The following is a 20,419-nucleotide window of genomic DNA, read 5'->3' as shown; positions in this document are numbered from 1 at the left end:
AAGAGGAATCAGAAGGTCGGCAGTTACTTCTGCTCCTGGTTTTCTGTGTTGGTTGTGGTTGTGGTTTGGGTTGTGGTTGTTAACCATTGCAAGCAAGTATCATAAGCAAGTCATTGAGCGGCTTTAAATACTTTCTCTATAGAGACAAGATGTCCTACCTGTCTCAGAGATATCAATCACTGTGATTAAATATGTTTTATGAAAGTGGATTGGAGGCTATGAAATGTTGTATTTAAAAGCTTTATTTAAAAAGAATAAAAATTGAAAATGCATATAGAGGTCCTGATGCGCACAGAGTGAAGGTCAGTATTCCAGAAGGGCCCCTGCTGCTGCTGCTGCTGCTATTGCTGCTGCTATTGCTGCTGCTGCTGCTGCTGCTGCTGCTGGCTGTTAGGAAGACATGTCCTTGTTGTGCAGCTTATGACTGTGGTCTTTTTCTCCTCTGTTTCAGACTCCTGGGAGAGCTGGCTCTCAAGGATCTGATTTAGATTCGTCAGCAGCTCCTATAAATACAGTGGATGTCAACAATGAAAGTTCCTCAGAGGTATGAAAAGATGAGAGAGAATAAAATTAGCCAATATTTATAGTAATGATTGGAAAGTTAAATTATGTTCATAGGGAAAATCCTCGTAAGCTGTACTGTGAGAATGTGACTTTGAGTTATGCTTATACAAGTATACCAACGTTTGGTTGTAATATTGAGAACTGTATATTAAGATTGAAAATGGAAACATTATTAGTCTGTCTTTATGTTGTCATGTCAATGAAGAACATTCTAGTCATTTTATAAAGAACTTGCACTTACTGTGCATGAGTGGCCATCACAAACTGTGTTAATTAAGCAGTGTTTTCTGTTTTCATTTATGATCTGTTAAATTTTATTTTATCTTTGCTGAATTATTAAAAACTAGTGAAAATGTAAATAAGCTTAATTTTAATTACAAAGGCTTTTAAGTTGTATTACTATTTTTAAGAAGCAAGTAATATTTGTTCATGATAGAAAAGAAGAGAGAAAGAAAGCCAATGGTTACCATCACTTAAATGTTGAGGTAAAAGCCTAAAATGGTAGAATAATCTTCCAAGTCCAGGAAGAAAGCAAGGGGCTGCTGTCCACAGTTTCACTGACTGTCATGGTAGCGTGTGGTGCTGCCTTGCTGTCTGCCCCTACCCCCCCTTCCCTCTCCCTTTGAGTGGATCTTGCTGTGCACAATGCTTTTTCCGCATGTACTGACATGTTGTTTGATTTTTCCCTTTGTTCTGTGATGAAGTACATGCATTTAAAATAATATGGTGTCCCTGGAGTATTTGTGTTTTCACCTGACAGTGTTGTGTTGTTATCACTATTTTAATATAGTGTTGGATTTTGTTTGTTGATTTTTTAAGAGATGTTTACATATGTTCAAGATATTGATTCACTTTTTTTCTTTCTATTTTTTTTTTGTTTGGATACAGACTTCACTCTGTGCCCCTGGTACTTGTTATGTAGGCAGTCATAAAACAAAATAATCTAAAAATGTACCAGGATAGATAAATTGGTGTTGCTGAAAGAAAAAACAGAGTAGGAAAGAAGGTGTAGAACATCTTCTCTGTAGCTGTAGTCATCACTGAAGGTTTGTCCAGTGGAGAAGGGGGTGGTAGCATGCCTTAGACCTGAAGAAGGTGAAGGAGTGAGCCAAGGACGTTTCTGGGGCAAGTGATGTTCCAGACATGGAGGACACACACATACACACACACACACACACACACACACACACACACACACAGAGGAATTCCTTGAGCTAAGAGCATGTTTGCATGGTGAGGACTAGCTCGGAGGCTAGTGTAGCTCCAGAGTACTGAGCGATCACAGACTGGCTTGGTGAGCTATCAGGCCCACCTCTTGCAGACCGTGCAGATGTTATACACACTGTGTGGTTAAGTCTCTGTGAGGCAGCAAAGCCACTGGAGAATCTTGAGCAGGGAAGTGATAAGATTAGGTAATACGCTGGTCATAGACTACTCTGCGTAGCTTCTGTGTTGAAAATAAACTTAGTGGGGGCACAGGGCCATCTGCGTGCAGCCTGATCATCGTGGTGTCAGGATATGACACTGGAGGGGCTGAGACTCTGGCTATGTTCTGAATGTGGGTCCAGTAGATTTTCGGGTTTTGTGAAAGCTAAAATAATTTTCTTGGTAATTTTCTCAAGAAGCCTGTAAGTTTCTTGAGATTGGAGAATTTGCTTCTCTGTGTTTTCAACACCACATCTAATAGCCAGAGCAAAAGAATTATACAGTAAATGTGTCTTAATGATTAGATGGCTGGGTGTGGACATTCACCATTGACAGTTAGGAGTGGAGTAAAACATACTCTAAACCTTCAGTGGCTAGAAGAAAGCAAAACAGACAAGAGTCATCTTTTAAAGAAGTGCTGTTCCCTGGTTCTAGTACTTGGGATGTGGGTGTCTGGAAGATAACTCTTTGACCAATTAAAAAGAGGTGAATTTATGTTTCTTGCTTTTGCCCCCTGGATAGTTATCTTTTAAGGGATAGACAGAGGAATAATGGAATTTGTAGAGATAGCCAAGCTGGTAAGTACGTGCGAGGAGGAGCTGAGTTCCATCACCAGAATGTTAAATTAACCTGTGGTGTGTACTTGTAATTCCAGCAGTGGGGAGGTAAGACAAGTAGTCCCTGGAGCATGCTGGAGAGCCAGTGTGGTCTGAGTCTGCATGGTCAGGTCTAGGCTAGTGAGAGACCTTGTCTCCAAAAGAAAAAAAAAGAGGCAGTACTGAGGAATGACCCCTAAGGTTCTCTTCTGACACTTCCATGTGCACTTGCACATACATGTATGTGTGCCCTCACACATATACTACACATGCACCCTTATACACACACACACACACACACACACACACACACACACACACACACGTGCACACGCACACACAGAATAATGATAGTGGAACTAGTTAATGTTTACCAAACACTTCCTTTGTACCGGGTAATATGTGTGCTTCACATGTTCTGTTAGCTTTTCATCACCTGAAATTCAACAACAAAAGAGAAATGTCTTAGTGGTCTATTGTTGTGAAGAGACGCCATGATCAAGGCAATTTTTACAAAAGAAAGCATTTAATTAGAGCTGGCTTATAGTTTCAGAGGTTTAGTCCATTATCATCATGGCAGGGAGCATGGTGGCTGAGAGCTCTACATGCATATCCACAGGAAGAAGCATAAAGAGAGAGACACTGGCCAGGCTTGGGCCCTTGAAACCTCAAAGCCCACCCCTAGTGGCATACTTCCTTCAACAGGGCCACACCTCTAATTCTAATCCTTCTCAAGTAGAGCCACTCCCTGATGACTAAGCGCTGTGGGGGCCGTTCTAATTTAAACCACCACAGACTTACTTAGCCCAGAGAATCGGAAAGAAGCATCATGCATTGGGGATGATGGATATGAGAATTTGTGATCTTTGCTGAATGGAACACAATAAAGACTAATAAGCACTTGAAGACAGTTTCATTGTTGAGAACATAATATCACATGAAGGTATTTGGTATACCAGCTGGAACTTCTTGATCTAAAATAAAACCTAACTTGCCGGTACTGGGTTTCAGGTAAACTATGGAAAAAGTGCCATAAACAAAAACAATTTAAAATACATAAACCAGCGTATTTGAGCCAAAGCAGCAGGGTGCCACACTGAAGAAATGAGGCAGAGGAAATTTATAATGTGAAGATGGGAACTAACCTTTACCGTTATGCTGTAGATGGGCCTTTCACCCTTTGCAGCTACACCTTGGACCGTCCCTGACCCATACCAAAAAAAGATTGTTTAATTTCTTGTTCCCTGACCCATACCAAAAAAGGATTGTTTAATTTCTTGTTCTGTGTGTTTGCATGCTCGTGTTTATTAACAACAAACAAACTGAAGGTTGTTATTTCACAGGGTTTCATCTGCCCATTGTGTATGAAAAGATGTGTGTCTGCGGCTGACTTGTCCGGACATTACCAGGAGGTGCACACTGAGCCTGAGACAGGAGCACAGGGACTTCCTAGTGACTCCAGTGTGACTGTGGGTCCTCTGCATTTTGTTTGCCAGCTTGGTTCTGGGTTGCTCAAAATAGCTTTGTTTTCCCTGTCCGGTGTTGGTTCCCTTTTATGCTATACGGGAATGCGAATTGCTTTAATTATGCATGCTTAAGAGAAGAATCAATAAGGAGAAGGGCTCTTGGACAGTCCGCTTGGTTTCTCCTCTTGGTTCCAGCTGTCCTTTTGTGAATTTGTAAAGAAATGTAAATGCTTAATATGTGTACGTACACTTTGCCATGATATTTGAAATATAAAGTGGCATTTCAATATTTGTAGGATTATCCATTGTTTATGCTTTATTAATGAATTATTAAGACATTTAGGTTAAAATGATTCTTGCATAGAAAGATTTTGTGTCTGAACAGCATAGAACCTGAACGAAGACTGTTTCCATCTTTGTTTCGCTTCACTGGAGGTGACAAAATGCACATCATCACCCACAGTGACATGTAAACAGTCCTCTACAGCAGTGATTCTCAACCTTCCTAACGCTGTGACCCTCTAATACAGTTTCTTGTATCATGGTGACCTCCAACCATAAAATTATTTTCATTGCTACTTCATAACTGTAATTTGCTACTGTTATGAATTGTATTTTCCAGTGGTCTTAGGCGACCCCATGAGAGGGTCGTTTGACTCCCAAAAGAGTTGTGATACACAGGTTGAGAACCACTGCTCTGTAGGGTAGGGCTGGTGCATACCTAAGGCTGGGTGGGCAAAGTATTAGGGGAATTATTTTTAAGCTGCAAAGAATTTCTCTGATGATCTTGCTAATATGCTTCTTTTTAAAATTTGATATTAAAAAAGCATAACTTTTTGAGTTCTTTTACAAATCTCCTAGAAGAGTGAAGCTTGGGACTATGAAAGCCTACAAAGTATGACTGTTTTCCATGAGGCAGTCATAGATGAGAAAACAGCCGAGCAAACTCACTTAGCATGTTAATAAAGTGCTTCCCATAGAGGGGACATTTTAGTTGTAAAGGACAGGAGAGATGGAGTGGGCACAGCAGGCATTCTGTGATAGATGTTGTCTGTGAGAAGGACAGCTGGCCAATCCAGGTGGGGCCCTCAGAGGAAAGCTCACAAGAACAGTTAGACTGGTGCACTAGGATATACTGGCTAACTGAAGCAGGGCAAGAAGCGATGGAGGCAGAAGGGGCTTGGATGCTGAGGATGTTCTTGTTGTCTAGGAGATGAGTTACTTTCTTCTTTGTGTTTAAGCGAGAGCAGCGACAGTCTTTTAGGCACTTGCCATGTAAGTGCTTTCCTTAGGAACTAAAAGGAACCTTTTCACCAGAGTGCCTTGAGTCAGGGAAGTTCTTAGCTGCATCAGATCTGAGAAAGGGATTGCAGAAAACAACTGAGCAAAGAATTGATTGCTTTGAATCATAAACTAGGCTTTGAAAGTTGGTGACAAATTTGGAGATGTAGTTGGCTATTTTTAGCACTTTTTTGCTTGTGAATATTTCTCTGCAGTGTGTCGGTCTAGCAAACTTGGTGCCTTGAGTATGTTTAGAAAAAAAAAAAATCACCTCTTACATTGAGGGTTAGTATCAAACTCCATGAGCTGACAGGTTCACTTGGTTCATTCATGGGCGATTAGTAGAATTTAAAACTATATTTTAACATGGGTATTACAGCTTTAATAAACTTTTTTATTACTCTCTATAAGAGATTAATATTACTACATATATCATACTAATGAATTTTAGAAATGATTTTGAAATATAAAACAAGGTAAAGTAGTAACAGGAATTAAAGAATCTTGCTGAAATTAAGAGTGGAAGATACTAATTGACTGATTAAATACTTATGCTGTTAAGACTTCATGCGAAGGTTTAATAACAGTTAAGAAGGGGGTAAATATATGTACTTTACAAACACTTATTTTTCTTACAGCTTTTCCAAAATTTAAGTTTTATTTAAATATTTAAGATCTACTCACAGGAAAAAATGGATGCATTGGGAATATTACTTGTAAGGGTTTTTCTTAGGAACGAATTAGTTCTTTCTGAGGTACTAACGTGGCATGTAGAAGTTTTAGGGGTATAATGCCATACTTCAATGTCACCGTTAGTCTCCTGGCACACATGGGTATCTAGCATAAAAACTCTTGATTAAAGACAACAGTAAAAAATCTATGGTTCACACATGTAATCCCAGCATTCAGGATGCTGAGGCAGGAGGATTGCTGTGAGTTTAAGGCCAGCCTCAGCTACAGTGTGAGAATTTGTCTCAGCAATAACACAAAGCAACAAAACTAAATTTGTAAAGGGTAAATAATGTAATAGGGATGTAGTTTTTGAGGAACACTCCATAATGTGCTTACTAGTTATTAGTAGAAGTTATGATACAAATATGATATGAAATGACAGGTTAAATATTATTGTTATTCACGTCCTATTTTATACCACAGGCATGTCAGCTAGTGTTGTTCTACAGTTATTGGACAGATGATAAGCAGTGTGAAGTAAAAGCATGGTGGTAGACAAGAGTTAGTTTCAAAGAAGAATAATCCCATCTAGATTATCATAGGTTCTTTCAGAGTTCTGTATAAAAAAAAAATCTAAATATGTTTAAAGCCTAATTGCATTATTCACTTTCATTCTTATTCTGTCTCTCTGTATCTGTGTGTGATGCTGGGGATTGAACCAAGTGGTTTGCACATGCTGGATGAGTGCCCGTCACCCATGCCATCAGCTACTGATAATATTAGTTCAATGTCCAGAAGAGGTACACTCCCAATGCCACTTACTGTTTCTGTTCATTTCAGTAGCTGCATAGGGGATCACTCATTTATTCACCCACTGAACTCTTGCCCTTCACTCTGGATCTGTGACTAGAGTACTCTAGAGGCCCTGCCTTCTAAATAAGTATGCTGCTGCTCCAGAGCCCTTCCTCCATCGTTGTTAATGCTTCTTCATTTCCTCGGAGGGCCTGTCTTTTATTTCTGTCAGGGAACACGCACTCACTTTTTAGAGCCTGATTCTAAGATCTCATGGAAACAATATTTCATAGTATATGTGTTAGTACATACTAGATGAAGATTCAGTAGGATAGAGATGAGAAACACATATACATACAAATATATGTGTATATATTTTATTAAGTGTGATGAATCGATACTACTTCTCTCGTGTTATCATAGTTCTTTACATGTATCTGCTCTATAGAATTATCTGTCGATATTTGTCTTCTTTCAGTGAGCTTTGACTGTGCCATGTGTTATGCATAAATTGTATATGTGTATATATGTTTAGAGAGAGAGATTGAGACGACAGGGTCTTGTAGCCTAAAGGGGGCTTGAACTCACAGTTCTGTATCTGTCTCTCAAGTGCTGGGATTACAGATACATGCTTCCATACTTGACTAGGACATATATTGCTTTTGCATCAACACTCAATAAAAAGTAGAAATTTTAAAAATCTTTTTAGTTTCCATGTGCTCAGAGTGCTTACTGTTTAACTCATTTTGTTTTTGGAAGGTTTTATTGTTTGTAACCTATTAAAGATCTATTGTTCAACTAAGTTCTTTATCTTATTTAATAAATGTACAGTGTAGAAAAATATATATGATAAGAACACCACTAACCCATATAGGGGCATAGAGGTGAAATGACCTAATATATTGTTTGTTGGAGTCAAGTTGCTTGACAAGTCAGTGGTGTTGTTGAGGGACACACAGCTAGAGAGTTGAGATAGCATGTTGTACTCAGGGACAGAGGCATGTTAGTATTGTTGAAGTATGTGGTGCAGATGGAGAGGGATATGGACATCAGATTGTATTGGTCATTAGGAGAATGACCATGGAAGAACTTGTGTGCCATGTGGATGATAAAGATTGGTGAAGAATCCTAAAGAGTCTGTTTTAGGAAGAAGCTCTAGCAGTCATGTGGGACTTCCATTAGTGAGAAGAAAATAGGCTACCTGTAGGAACACTGTTGGAATGGAGCTGCATCCGTCAGTACAACAGATAGTAACTGAACAAGACAAGCTGCAGAGAGGTTGGGGAGGAAAACATAGGAAGGAAGAATGCTTAGATGTGGCGGCTTATCACCAGGGAGGTAGAAGAGCAGCTCATCATTTTTAAGTTTACAGTTCATGACGAAAGGTGAAAGTTGGTAAAAAAGGAAATTTGTGAGGTGAGTCAAGCCTTAGATTTACTGCATGTGAAGTGCCTATGAGATGCAGGTCGGGGTATATATCTGTAGATGTATAGATCCAGAAAGGTCCTACATAGTATTGGCTCGATACAGATTAGCATGTAAGTTACAGCTGAAACCACTTGCATTATAACACAGTAGGGAAAAATGGAGTTGTGCTGGGAGAGTCACGGAGAGCATATTGGGACAGCATTCTTTTGTTGTTGTTGTTGTTGTTATCTTAATTTTTTGTAATGTGGGAAGGACACTTTCTTCAAAAGTGAAGTGGTAGTTCTGATTAGTTATTGTGAAGAGAGCCGTGCACTGCTTGAGTGAGCATACTCACAGACAACTGTGGTCTCTACAGGGAATTGCTTTAGTTTTTATAGAATGAATAAAAGATGGCATTTCTATATCCCCATAAAACAAATGTTAGCAGAATCATATAAATGTAATAACTCCATGATATTCACTGATATTTTATCTTTGATTCAATGAATTTAAATATTTTGAGAATATGACATTCTCCTGCAAAATAGATTGCATGGGGGTAGTCTTATAGTTTAGAGTGAAGGATAGGTTGGGTTGGTAGAGGTTGGGAGTGTTTTTAGAATTGACATCCTTTGGTAGTTTTTAAAAGAATAAGACAGCCTCAGAGCCCTTAGTGGAGAGTATGTGGTGTGCAAAGTGTGAGGAACTATTTCTTTGTTATTCATAGGAATATTTGAATACAAAAATTTCACATATTAGAAGTTGAGTGGTATTTCTTTTGTATATTAATTATGCTGAAATAAAATAAATGTAACACTTTGAATACTGCTAATAATTTATATATATACCTCAGACAAATAATTCTTAGAGAACCATGAGGCTGTTGATTCAAGTTCTTGCAGCCTTTGATTGCTAATACAGTTTGCAGTTAGATAATCGTACAGTGGTAAATTTAATGCTATTTGGTTAATCATTGATTCAGCTACATGAAAAGATACGTTAACGTGTGTATCATTGATCTTTTTTTTGTGGGCTGGTACAATATTTTACAATTTGTGCTTTCTACAGATCTATTATTATTATTAGACTCAAAATGATGAAAATACCTGTTGAATAGAGTCACTTGGAAATTAGAAAGTAGAAGGACTGTTTTAAGGGTTAGGCCATTGAGACATGGGAAATGCCCAGCAAATTCATAGATATCTTAGTCACTTGTGACCTCAGGAAAGTTACTTAGCTTTTCTGAGTTTCCTGGTCTATAAAGTAGGAGTGGTAACACTGTAAATAAATAGGCATGAGCTTCAACTAAGATTGTGTGGGGCATATATCTGTACTTCGTTTGGATCCAATAGAAAACAGTTTTGCTTATTCCAGCTACCTCTAACAGTTAATCTGTAAGGATGCTTCTCAAATGTCTTTTTTTAATGACACTCACTGTAATAAATATTTTTTTGTCATTGCTCAAAAAATTTAATAAAATGTTGTTTACTGTTAGTAAAATAACCTCTAATGTATTCTACTGTGGAATAATAAAGTTACAACCTAGTATGTTGATTTCACTATCCATTCCTGAATTGTAACCCCAAACACAGAAAACATGGACCTATAGCAGCATCTTTAACACCACTATTGATGATAGCCTTAATCATACATTAATTCTGGGATTATCAGGATTTTATGTTATTTTAGGCTTTACATTAGCTTTGGGCTTTTATCATGTTAGCCTCATGCTAGCAATTTTTATTTTATTTATTTATTTTGAGGCAGGGCCTCATGTAGCCAGTGCTGGTCTTAAACACACTATGTAGCTGAGGATGACTTTAAACCTCAGATTCTCCTGCCTCTGCTTCCCAAGTGCTGAGATCACAGGTGTCACCATCACTCAGTTCACGACGTTTTCTGACTACAGCACTTCTCTAACAGATTTGTGTGGAACACTTACAGTCTGGAATTTTTCCTTGGGTGACAGGATTATTTCATCATCTTACTGCTGGGGGAGATGTCTTTCTGTATACTCTGAATATATGTTGTTCCCATTGGTTAATGAATATGGTGCCCAACATGGGACTTGAACCCACAACCCTGAGATTACAAGTCTCATGCTCTACTGACTGAGTTAGCTGGGCTCTTGCCTTTTTTTCTTTTTCGGTTCCTATGAACAAATGTTACTTTACTACTGGGAATATATAGAGAGTGAAAGGTTGTGATGGAAAATGTTCTCAACTAATCTAGAATATAGAGTCAGCATCTTAGCTGGGTGTGGTGGTGTATGCCTTTAATCCCAGTACCCAAAAGGCAGAGGTACGTGGATGTCTGTGAGTTTAAGGCCAGTCTGATTTACAGAGTGAGTTCTAGGACAGCCATGACTACATAGTGAGACCCTGTCTTAAAGAAAGAAAAGGAAGGAAGGAAGGAAGGAAAGAAGGAAGGAAGGAAGGAAGGAAGGAAGGAAGGAAGGAAGGAAAGAAAGAACGAACTATTATCTCATACTAGAATTCATTTCTTTAGCCATTAGTTGATGCAGCCTAAAAGGTGGCTGTGCTTTGTGAAATATCTTTGCTTGATATCAGAATTGGGACTTGACATTATAAATTACAATTTATTTAGTGACATTTGACCATATTTCAATGCAAAGTGTTACTCTTCAAAATTAAATATTTTAAAATCTTTTTTTGTGCCTCTTTTTATAGGGTTTCATATGTCCCCAGTGTATGAAATCTCTTGGCTCTGCTGATGAACTTTTCAAACACTATCAGGCAGTTCATGATGCTGGTAATGACTCAGGTCATGGTGGAGAGGCCAATCTTGCTTTGACACGGTACATATGCTAGTTTTGAAATGTAATATTGTCATGGAATGTGCATGTGATATAATTGCTGTGTCAAGATTAATTCCTTTCTGAAAGTTGCAGTGTTTCACATTACTAATTTAAAGCTGCCCTCATCTGGCATAGTCTTCCTCCCTTGCCTAGCCTGTCTTGCTCACCTTCTTGTCAGCTTGAATCTTAGGTGAGAGTCCCAGAGAGTAGAAGGAACAGAAGCAAGTCAGTGATGATCCAGCCAAGTCATTGGGGGGAGAGTGACAGTCAGGGCCAAGACTGTGCACAGTTCACGGTCCTGCTGACAGACTTCATGCTAACTGCATCAGGAAGCCATTCTTGCTTATTGTTGGTAAATAAGTAGAAGGCATTTTGTTTCCAATCCAGGCACTTGACAATTATCTGATTGTTTTCATGAGAATTGTTTTTATTTGTAAACCATGTGCTTTAAGAATAAAATTATTTTTTCTAAAAGCTTAGATACATAAAATTTTCAGTGTTTTTAAAGTACTTGAGAAAGCTATAACATTAGTAGATAGTTACTGATTACTACTTGTTAAGCTTGTAAATTAAAGGATGTTTCCTCTCTCGCCATGCACCTTTAGAGATGATATAACACTACTCAGACAAGAGGTCCAAGACCTACAGGCTTCACTTAAGGTAAGAATAAACATGATAATGCTTGTTTATTTTCAGAGTTTCAGATTAAAGACTTTTAAAATTTACTAACTAAAATCTTTTTTATTAGGAAGAAAAATGGTACTCAGAAGAATTAAAGAAAGAATTAGAAAAATATCAAGGGCTACAGCAGCAAGTAATTGCATTTTAAATTCTTGAAGCATGTTTATTAATTGTTTATTTTCATTGTTGAAAATTGAGCATTACACTCTTTTGTAAGGGACTTGATATAAAACTTCCTAATTTATTTCTTTGTTTAATAGCCTATTGGATAGTCTGTGCAATTTTAATGAATGGAAGCAAATATGGGAAGCACAGATAAAGCTTCTTAAACATGTTCCATTAAGAATTTGTTATGTCAGGTGTGATAGTACTTGTCTGTAGTTCCAGCACTTGGAAGGCTGAGCCAGAGACTGTTAGTTCAAGGACAGACTAGGCTACTAACAAGAGCCTGTCTCAAAAAAGGTGTGTGTGTGTGTGTGTGTGTATGTAGAGATGGCTCAGTAAATTTGCAGAGGACCCAGGTTCACTTTCCAGAATCCACATCAGGCAGCTCACAACTGCCTGTAACTCCAGGTTCAGGAGATCCATTGCACCCTTCTGGCCTTTTGCACACATGTGCACATGCATACACATAATCTTAAAACATATCTGTCTGTCTGTCTGTCTGTCTGTCTGTCTGTCTATCTATCTATCTATCTATCTATCATCTGTCCATCTATCTATCAGTCCGTCCATCCATCCATCCATCCATCCATCCATCCAAAGCTATGTATATTATTTTAAAAAAGAAGCAGTTACCAGTTTTTAAAACATCAAACTTATGTTATTCTATTTTTCTGACAATATACTTAAATGGCTAAACATTTTAGCTCAAACCCGAATCTAGGCCTCAGTTCCACATCTCATCCCACTGGGAGTGTTATGAGGGCGGTAACAGTGGAGTTCCCATGGCCTGTGGTAACAAGGCCTTCTTCTGGGGATGTCTCTCAAGATCTGCCTGGTGCTTTTTCACTCTAAACTTTTTTTAAATTAGTATATTCTGAAATACCAATAAAATACAGTATAAAAACACATATACTAGCCACAGTGGCTTGTTAGAATTATCAAATCTTAATTTGCACACATAATTGCATATCAGTGGGAGCACAGTAGGTTGATCATAAATAAGCATGGGCAGTGCATGTCACTAAGATGTTACTTTGTCACTGGGTCCTAGAGAAGTTTCAGCTCCGTTATCTTCCACACAGTCAGTTATCCAATGAAATTATATGTGGTGTGGGACCGTTGTATTCTGTATATGTTTATCTGCATAAAAATACATATGAAAAAAATGTCGATACAAAAAGTGAAATCTGTGGGTTCTAGGTACCTTATCAAAATGTGATTTTATATAAAAATTCTATCAGCTACATCTTAGAAAGAAAAGGAATTATGAATTTTTTTAAGTCCAGGGATAGTCTTTGTTTTTAAAAACCAAGTAGATGTCCTTCAACACCTTTATAAAATAATTAGTGATCTGCTTCCGTACTGTCTCATCACACTGTGACTTTGAGGTAGGATTTTACTTGTTCTTTTTTAACTTTTGCATTTTAATCTTTGTATCAAGAATTACTACCTGGATTGAAAAAGAGAGAAACAAGTCAGTGAATAAAAAATTGCCAGTCTTAATACTGTTTAAAGAGGCTTTAGTATTAGTCAGTATTTATAGTTCATTTGCCTATCTTACATGGAAACTATTCTATTTGAGATGACATGTTTGTGTGTGTGTGTGTGTGTGTGTGTGTATGTGTTAAACAAGGTCTCAGTCATTTAGCCCAGCTGAGGCTAGTCTTAAACTCCTGATCCTTCTGCCTCCATCTTCAGAGTGCTGGGATTACAGGCATGTGCCAGTGTGCTGTATTTCATAAATTTAAAGAAATTCTCAATAGTGTAAATTATAACTTGTCTTTGCAGTTACTTTCCATTCAGAAGCAAATACATTTTAAATATTATTTGTAGCAGTCAATGTGTCTAAATCTAGTGTATAGTGAAATTTTTAAAAATCTAGTTTCTGGGGTAATCCTTTATTCTTTGAGATGAGTTTAACTCTTTATGAAAATAATTTAAAAGAGATTTTAATTTTTGTTTTTAATCTAGTTGCTGGATGACTTTAACCTTAAGGGTTATAATCTTTTTGTTGTTTGTTTTCTATTTTTGTTTGTTTGTTTGTTTTTTGAGACAAGGTGTCTCTAAATAGCCCTAGCTCTCCTGGAACTCACTGTGCAGACCAAGCTAGCCTCAAACTCTCAGAGGCCTGTCTGCCTTTGCCTTTGCTGGGATTAAAGGCATGTAGTACCATGCCAGGTTTTCTAAGGGATAAAGTCTTTATTGCTATGATTTACATTGTATGTGTGTGTGTGTGTGTGTGTGTGTGTGTGTGTGTGTGTGTGTGTGTGTGCATGTATGCATGCATGCATGCATACATATATGTGGGTACCTTCTTGCATGTGGAGGTCCATTAACAACGTGTGAGAGATTTCTTGGGTCCTGGGGATTGATTTCTGGTATTACTGTCAAGTGCCTTTACTCACTGAGCTGTTGTGGAATATTAATTTAAGATGTGTTACATTTGTTTATGCTGTGGAATATTTGTTTAATGATGCAAAGATACGATGCATTCTTTTATGTTGCATTTGTTTAACTCTGTGAAGCTGTGTTACTTAACCTGCCTAAAACACCTGATTGGTCTAATAAAGAGTCGATCGGCCAATAGTTCAGCAGGGAGGGATAGATGGGGCTGCCAGAGAGAGAGAGGATGAATAGAAGGAGAAAAGGAGCAGAAGAGGAACAAGAAAAGGAGAGGAGGATGTCAGGGGCCAGCCACCCACTACACAGCCAGCCACGGAGTAAGAAGGAAAGAAAGTACATAGAATAGAGAAATATAAAAGTCCAGAGGTGAAAGGTAGATAGGGTAATTTAAGTTAGAAAAGCTGGCTAGAAACAAGCCAAGCTAAGGCTGGGCATTCATAAGTAAGAATAAGTCTCTCTGTATTTATTTGGGAGCTGGGTTGTGGGCCCCCAAAGAGTAACAAAAACTACATTTTGGCACCCCATGTTGGGCACCAAAATGTAGTTGGCTTTTTTTTTTAATGCCCCCAACCCTGACACACACTACCTTTTTGGTTGTGATAGTTGATGATATCTATAAGCTTATTAATTTTCAAATATTCTAGATGTTTTGAATGCTTATAGTAAGGATATGATTGAGGTAATGATCTCTTAAATCACATAGTTTTTTTGCTATGCATTTTTCCCTTTAGTTCACAATGCTTAAAGGAGAGAATACTTTGAACAAATGTCACAGGGAATGCACTCAATAGATGGGTTACATTAAACCACAAAGTGAATGCCACAACTATTAAAGTCTATTAATAATTTCTCAACTATTGTAGAATCAGGCTCCCATGGTAAGGAAAATCTCATTAAAATTTGAGGTGTACTTTTATGAGTGGTTTCTTAAAAGTGATGCTTTCCAAAGAGAGCTGTTATGATGAGGATTCCTTACTGAAAGCATTTCAGGTGTTGACGGGCAAGACTTGAAAGTTCAAAGGCTAAAAAGAGTGTGACTCTGTTACAGCTTAGCTATTGGTCCTGGAGAAATAGTCAACTGAGTGCTGCCTGCAGTGACTAAGCCTGTCACACTGTGAGGCTTGTGTGTTTGCAGGCTAGCAATTGATGCCAGTAGCCTACATGTGGAGTGTGGCAGAGCTGGTGTTGCATGCAGGTGGGGGAGTTCTGTTATTAGTTTATTACTGAATTTATGGGATACTGCATGTTACTTAACACAACACTAAGAGTTTTATAAAAACATACAAAAGTTCTTGGACTGGCCAACTGCAGTGAAATTATGCTAGCCATCTGATGACACCTTACAGATCTGAAAGTAGAAGAACCTCCAAATCCTGCTGCTTAACTAGACAGACATGGCGATTGTACAGTGTTTTCTTCTCCCTATACCACATTTACCTATGTGTTCTGTTTTAATCAAGGAAGCTAAACCTGATGGATTGGTGCCTGATTCATCAGCAGGTAATTAAAGACAGATTTAATACTTGATAAAGGAATTTTGTTTATGTTTATACTTGATGTTTGTAAAACAGTAAAAATATTGTTTGTGCTTGGGGTTTAGATAGTTACCTATGCCACAGTTTAGTCAGTTAACTAGTTCACTATATTCTGAAGTTATGAATAAAATTCTGGAATATTACCACAATATGATTCTTTAAAGAAAATCTAAGTCTATATTAGGAATTATATGTCTGTACCGTTTTTTTAAAAAAAATTTATTTTTATTTTATGTGCACTGGTGTTTTGCCTGCGTGTATGGGTGTCAGGTCCCCTGGAACTGGAGTTACAGACAGTTATGAGTTGCCATGTGGAGGCTAGGAATTGAACCCGGGTCCTCTGGAAGAACAGTCAGTGCTCTTAACTACTGAGCCATCTCTCCAGCCCTATGTCTGTACCTCTTGAAGTAAATGACACTAGCATCTTTGTAGCTGCTTTTAAGTGGGTGGATGCTCAGTGAATAGTCCAGGTTAGACTCTGTGATTGTATGTTGTATTTAAGGAACTTGTGTAAGAATGAAGTGGTAACAGGCGTCCACTGCACATTTTGATAATGTGTTTAAGGCCATTGCTGTTCTTAGTTACCTCTAGATTCACTTTGTAACTTTTTAAAGTGGGGTTGATGGTACATGTCTGTAATCCATCACTCAGAAGGCTGAGACAGGAGAATCCCAACTTCTGCTCTGTCCTTAGTTGTAAAATAAGATCTTAATTTAAAAAAAAAGCAAAACAAACTTCTAAACAAATATTTATAAATATTGGAGACGATTCCAATTATTCTTTAATTTATAAATTATGTTTATGACTTGTACTCTAAATGAATCACATATGCTCCATATTTTGAAATGTGAAAATACTCTTAGAATTGGATTCACACTGATTGTCTTTACCACCACATATTGTGATATAAGTAATAAAAATTTAGTGTCTGTAATTGACATCACATCTAACACGTGGCTTTGCTCTCTTCTAGAGCTCCAGTCTTTAGAACAACAATTAGAGGAAGCCCAGACGGAAAATTTTAATATTAAGCAGATGAAAGATCTATTTGAACAGAAAGCAGCCCAACTTGCTACTGAAATTGCAGGTATAGTAAATCTGAATTTTTTAGCCAGTAAATATATTTTTCACCACTATATGCCCTAAAAAACCATCTAATATTTTAAGTGTGATAAGACATTTGGTGTAGACTATGGAAATGACTAATGAACTTTAATAATATGAGTTTCTATGTAAATTATTTTGTTTGTCTTTCAATGTTTTTTTCTTTGGTGGATTCTTCTTGAAATCTAAAGAAGGTAAATTTTCTTTTTTGATATGCTTGATTAAAAAGTAACATTTTTAAATAAATTGATTATACAATGTGTTAAAGATTTAACATTTGGTTATGCTATCAATCATTCATACTGTATTTTTTAAAAAAATTATGTTTTTTGGTAAAATATGTATGTACATTAAGATGCTAAGTAGCATAGTGTTAGGTAGAATTTAACAATCAATTTTATTGGGCATATTTATGGGTACTTAAGGAATGTAAGTTGGACTTAAGTATGTATAAGCTTGCAGATTAATATACGGGAATTTAGAAACTTGCCTTCTTACGGAACTAATATTTGTATTGCTATCTTTAATTAGATATAAAGTCAAAACATGATGAGGAGAAGAGTCTCCGAGAAGCTGCTGAGCAAAAAGTGACACAGTTGACAGGAGACTTAGACAGACAGACAAGTGTGATTCGGGATCTGAAAACTGAACTGGTAATTCAGGGACATTTGTTACAATGTTAATGTATAGCTCCTAATTAAAATGAAGTATATATGATGCTGGGCGTGTAGTTAAGTGATAGACCACTTGCCCAGGATGTATAAAGCTTTGAGTTCCATATCCAACTGAGGAAATATTTAGAAAATAATGTAATGAACTGGAGGCAATAAAAATTTCTTTATACCCCTCCAGCTACATATATACTCTATTACAATTTGTAAAAATAAATAAGATGTTATAAAAGTTGTGTCATTTAACTCCCTTAAACATGATTGTGTCTGTCTAAATGTGATTGTTTTGTTCTTTAATTATTCCCTATATCCACATCTCTGGTGCTATCATTTCCTCACACTTTGTTCTATTGAGACAGGATCTCACTATGTAGCCTGGGCTGGCCTCTGACTCAGAGAGATCCTCTTGTCTCTGCTTCCTGAGTGCCAGACTAAAGGCATACGCCACCGTACCAGACATTTCCTCTCACTTCAGTTGTGTGAATCCATCTAGTTTTAGGACTACCTCCAGTTGGGTGGCTTGCTTTCATCTCAAATTCTACAAGTATAAAATCCAAGTCGTCACATTTCTTCCATGACTCTATTTGTCATTGGTACCATGGTCCAGTGCTCTCCGTAGGCTTTGCAACCCTGGACCTATCTGTGGCATCTTTCTTTACTCAGTAAATACTTGGATGAATTACTGAACCCCAAGCATCTGGCTGAAAACCCTCAACATCTTGCATCTTTTCTTCTTCATTTAAGTTTTGTTACAGCCGTGCAAAGGATTGACCCATGGCTCCACCCTAGGCAAGAGCTTCACCAGCTGTAGGCCTCTTTATCTCCATCGCCACTTCCTTAGTATAGAGAAGAAATGTGCTGTTTATCAAGTCCTTGTCAAGATTGATATGCTGCTAGAGTGCAGCTGGATGATACTGTTACACAGAACAGAAAGAGGGGGGATGTATCAGTGTTCGATGTTTGGAGCCTAAAAATTGTTAATAATGATTGTTTTTATTTTGATCTTTTTAGTGAATTATTCTAAAATGTATATTATTTTAGATTTTTATTGTAATACTTAATTAAAATATGTTTCACAGCTCCAGAGACCTGGTATAGAAGATGTTGCTGTACTAAAGAAAGAACTGGTCCAAGTTCAAACACTAATGGATAATATGACTTTGGAACGTGAGAGAGAATCTGAAAAACTCAAAGATGAATGCAAAAAGTTACAATCAGAATATGCTAATTCAGAGGTAATGAAAACACTCAGGGAGGGATGTTTCCATCATAGATGACTCTTTTGCCTAGTAAATGATTTATATAGTTAAATATTTAAGGCTAGGTGGTAAGTGATGATTGAATTTATCTTAATTTGGTAGGAGCAAACGAAATATGATGTCATTTTCCACAATTACATTAACAGTGTTATTTTGGAAAATATTTAGAAATAATTTCTTCTTTCTTTTCTTTCTTTTTGGTTCTTTTAAATTTTTTTGACATGCAGTCTCACTGTGTTGCCCCGACTCCTTCCACCCTCTTAGGCTCGGGTGAGACTAAGTCTCCTGAGTAGCCGAGATGACAGGCGTGTACCACAGTACTTGGCAAAAGATTTATTTTTTAATAGGCTTATTTCTAGTTGATAGACATTGAATAGTATGGATGAAAATGGTCTCTACAGTGTTCTAGTTGGGGCTGGGGAGATGGCTCAGCAGCTAACACACATGTTGCTGTTGCAGAGGACCAGGGTTTGGTTTCCAGCACCCACACGATGACTCATGATTATTGGTAGCTTCACTTTTAGGGGATCTGATGTTCTCTTCCTAACCTCCGAGGGCGTCTGGCACACACGTAGTACACAGTCACACATGTAGGCAAAACACATACATGAAAAATAGTAAACAAATCTTTAAAAAAATGTTCCAGACTACCACCATAATGGTCTAGTTTACCACATGTGGTCACACACACCTAGAATTCCAATGTTTGGAGGCTGAGACAGGAGAATCATGGGTTTGAGACCAGTCTTGGCTAGATAGTGAGAGACCATGTTTGAAGAAACAGGAAAAAACAGAAACAAAAAGAAAAGAAAACATTTGTTGTAGTGACAGTTCATTTTCTGTCATTTTTTAGCTGGTGATCAAATGCCACTCTGTTCATAAATAGTAACATGCTTGTAAACAATGCAGTAAAATTGCTACAGATGCCCTGTGCTGATTCTTCCTTCCTCTTCTCTTGGTCTCTGTCTTATCAGTAGGGACTTATGAAAGTGTATAGTTTAACATGCATGAGACTATGAGGCTCCATGATGCTGGACACTGATTTATGTTTTCATGCAGATTTTCTCAAAGTGGCACTTCATAACCCTTAGCACATAATTTTTACAAATTTTCAAATAATTTCAGGGGGTTCATAAATTTACCAGTCAGTTAAATGTCTAGAGATATTACTAATTAGTCTGTAGCTATAAGTATGTAATCAAGAAGATTAGGGGCTGGAGAGATGGCTCAGCAGTTAAGAGTGTTGGCTTTTCTTCCAGAGACCCAGGTTCAATTCCCTGCACCCACATGATGGCCAACAACCTCTATAACTCCTCTTCCAGGGGATCTGACATTGTCTTCTTGACCTCCATAGGTACTGCACATACGTGATGCATAGACATACATGCATGCAAAACTCCCATACACATAAAATAATAGTAAATAAATCTTAAAAAATAAGAAGATGCTGAATAAAATTCTGATAATGTGTTTTAGATTACTTTGAATGTGCCCAGTCATTTATTTCTGTACTTTAGTAAAGAACTTGTGTTAACTAGATCTGCCTGTTGACTGATAATTTCTCAAATTAAAAAATTAAT

General features: G+C 37.4%; 1 protein-coding gene and 1 non-coding gene across 2 annotated transcripts in view; one reads left to right on the top strand and one right to left on the bottom strand.

Moving 5' to 3' along the window:
* Eea1 (early endosome antigen 1) overlaps nucleotides 1-20,419 on the top strand; it is a 115,112-nt gene that overhangs the window by 35,785 nt on the left and 58,908 nt on the right. The window contains exons 3-10 of the mRNA XM_059245805.1: nucleotides 452-544; nucleotides 10,894-11,021; nucleotides 11,627-11,681; nucleotides 11,770-11,835; nucleotides 15,731-15,770; nucleotides 16,779-16,892; nucleotides 17,441-17,562; nucleotides 18,660-18,815. Of these exons, the coding sequence (XP_059101788.1) occupies nucleotides 452-544; nucleotides 10,894-11,021; nucleotides 11,627-11,681; nucleotides 11,770-11,835; nucleotides 15,731-15,770; nucleotides 16,779-16,892; nucleotides 17,441-17,562; nucleotides 18,660-18,815 (774 nt within the window). The remainder of the gene's footprint in view (nucleotides 1-451; nucleotides 545-10,893; nucleotides 11,022-11,626; nucleotides 11,682-11,769; nucleotides 11,836-15,730; nucleotides 15,771-16,778; nucleotides 16,893-17,440; nucleotides 17,563-18,659; nucleotides 18,816-20,419) is intronic.
* Trnat-ugu (transfer RNA threonine (anticodon UGU)) lies at nucleotides 10,257-10,329 on the bottom strand. Its single transcript has one exon. It is a non-coding gene; the product is annotated as a tRNA-Thr (tRNA).

This window comes from Peromyscus eremicus, chromosome 18, assembly GCF_949786415.1.
Source record: "Peromyscus eremicus chromosome 18, PerEre_H2_v1, whole genome shotgun sequence".
NCBI lineage: Eukaryota > Metazoa > Chordata > Mammalia > Rodentia > Cricetidae > Peromyscus > Peromyscus eremicus.
The sequence above is the reverse complement of the archived record's forward strand: the minus strand, read 5'-3'. Positions and strand labels throughout refer to the sequence as shown.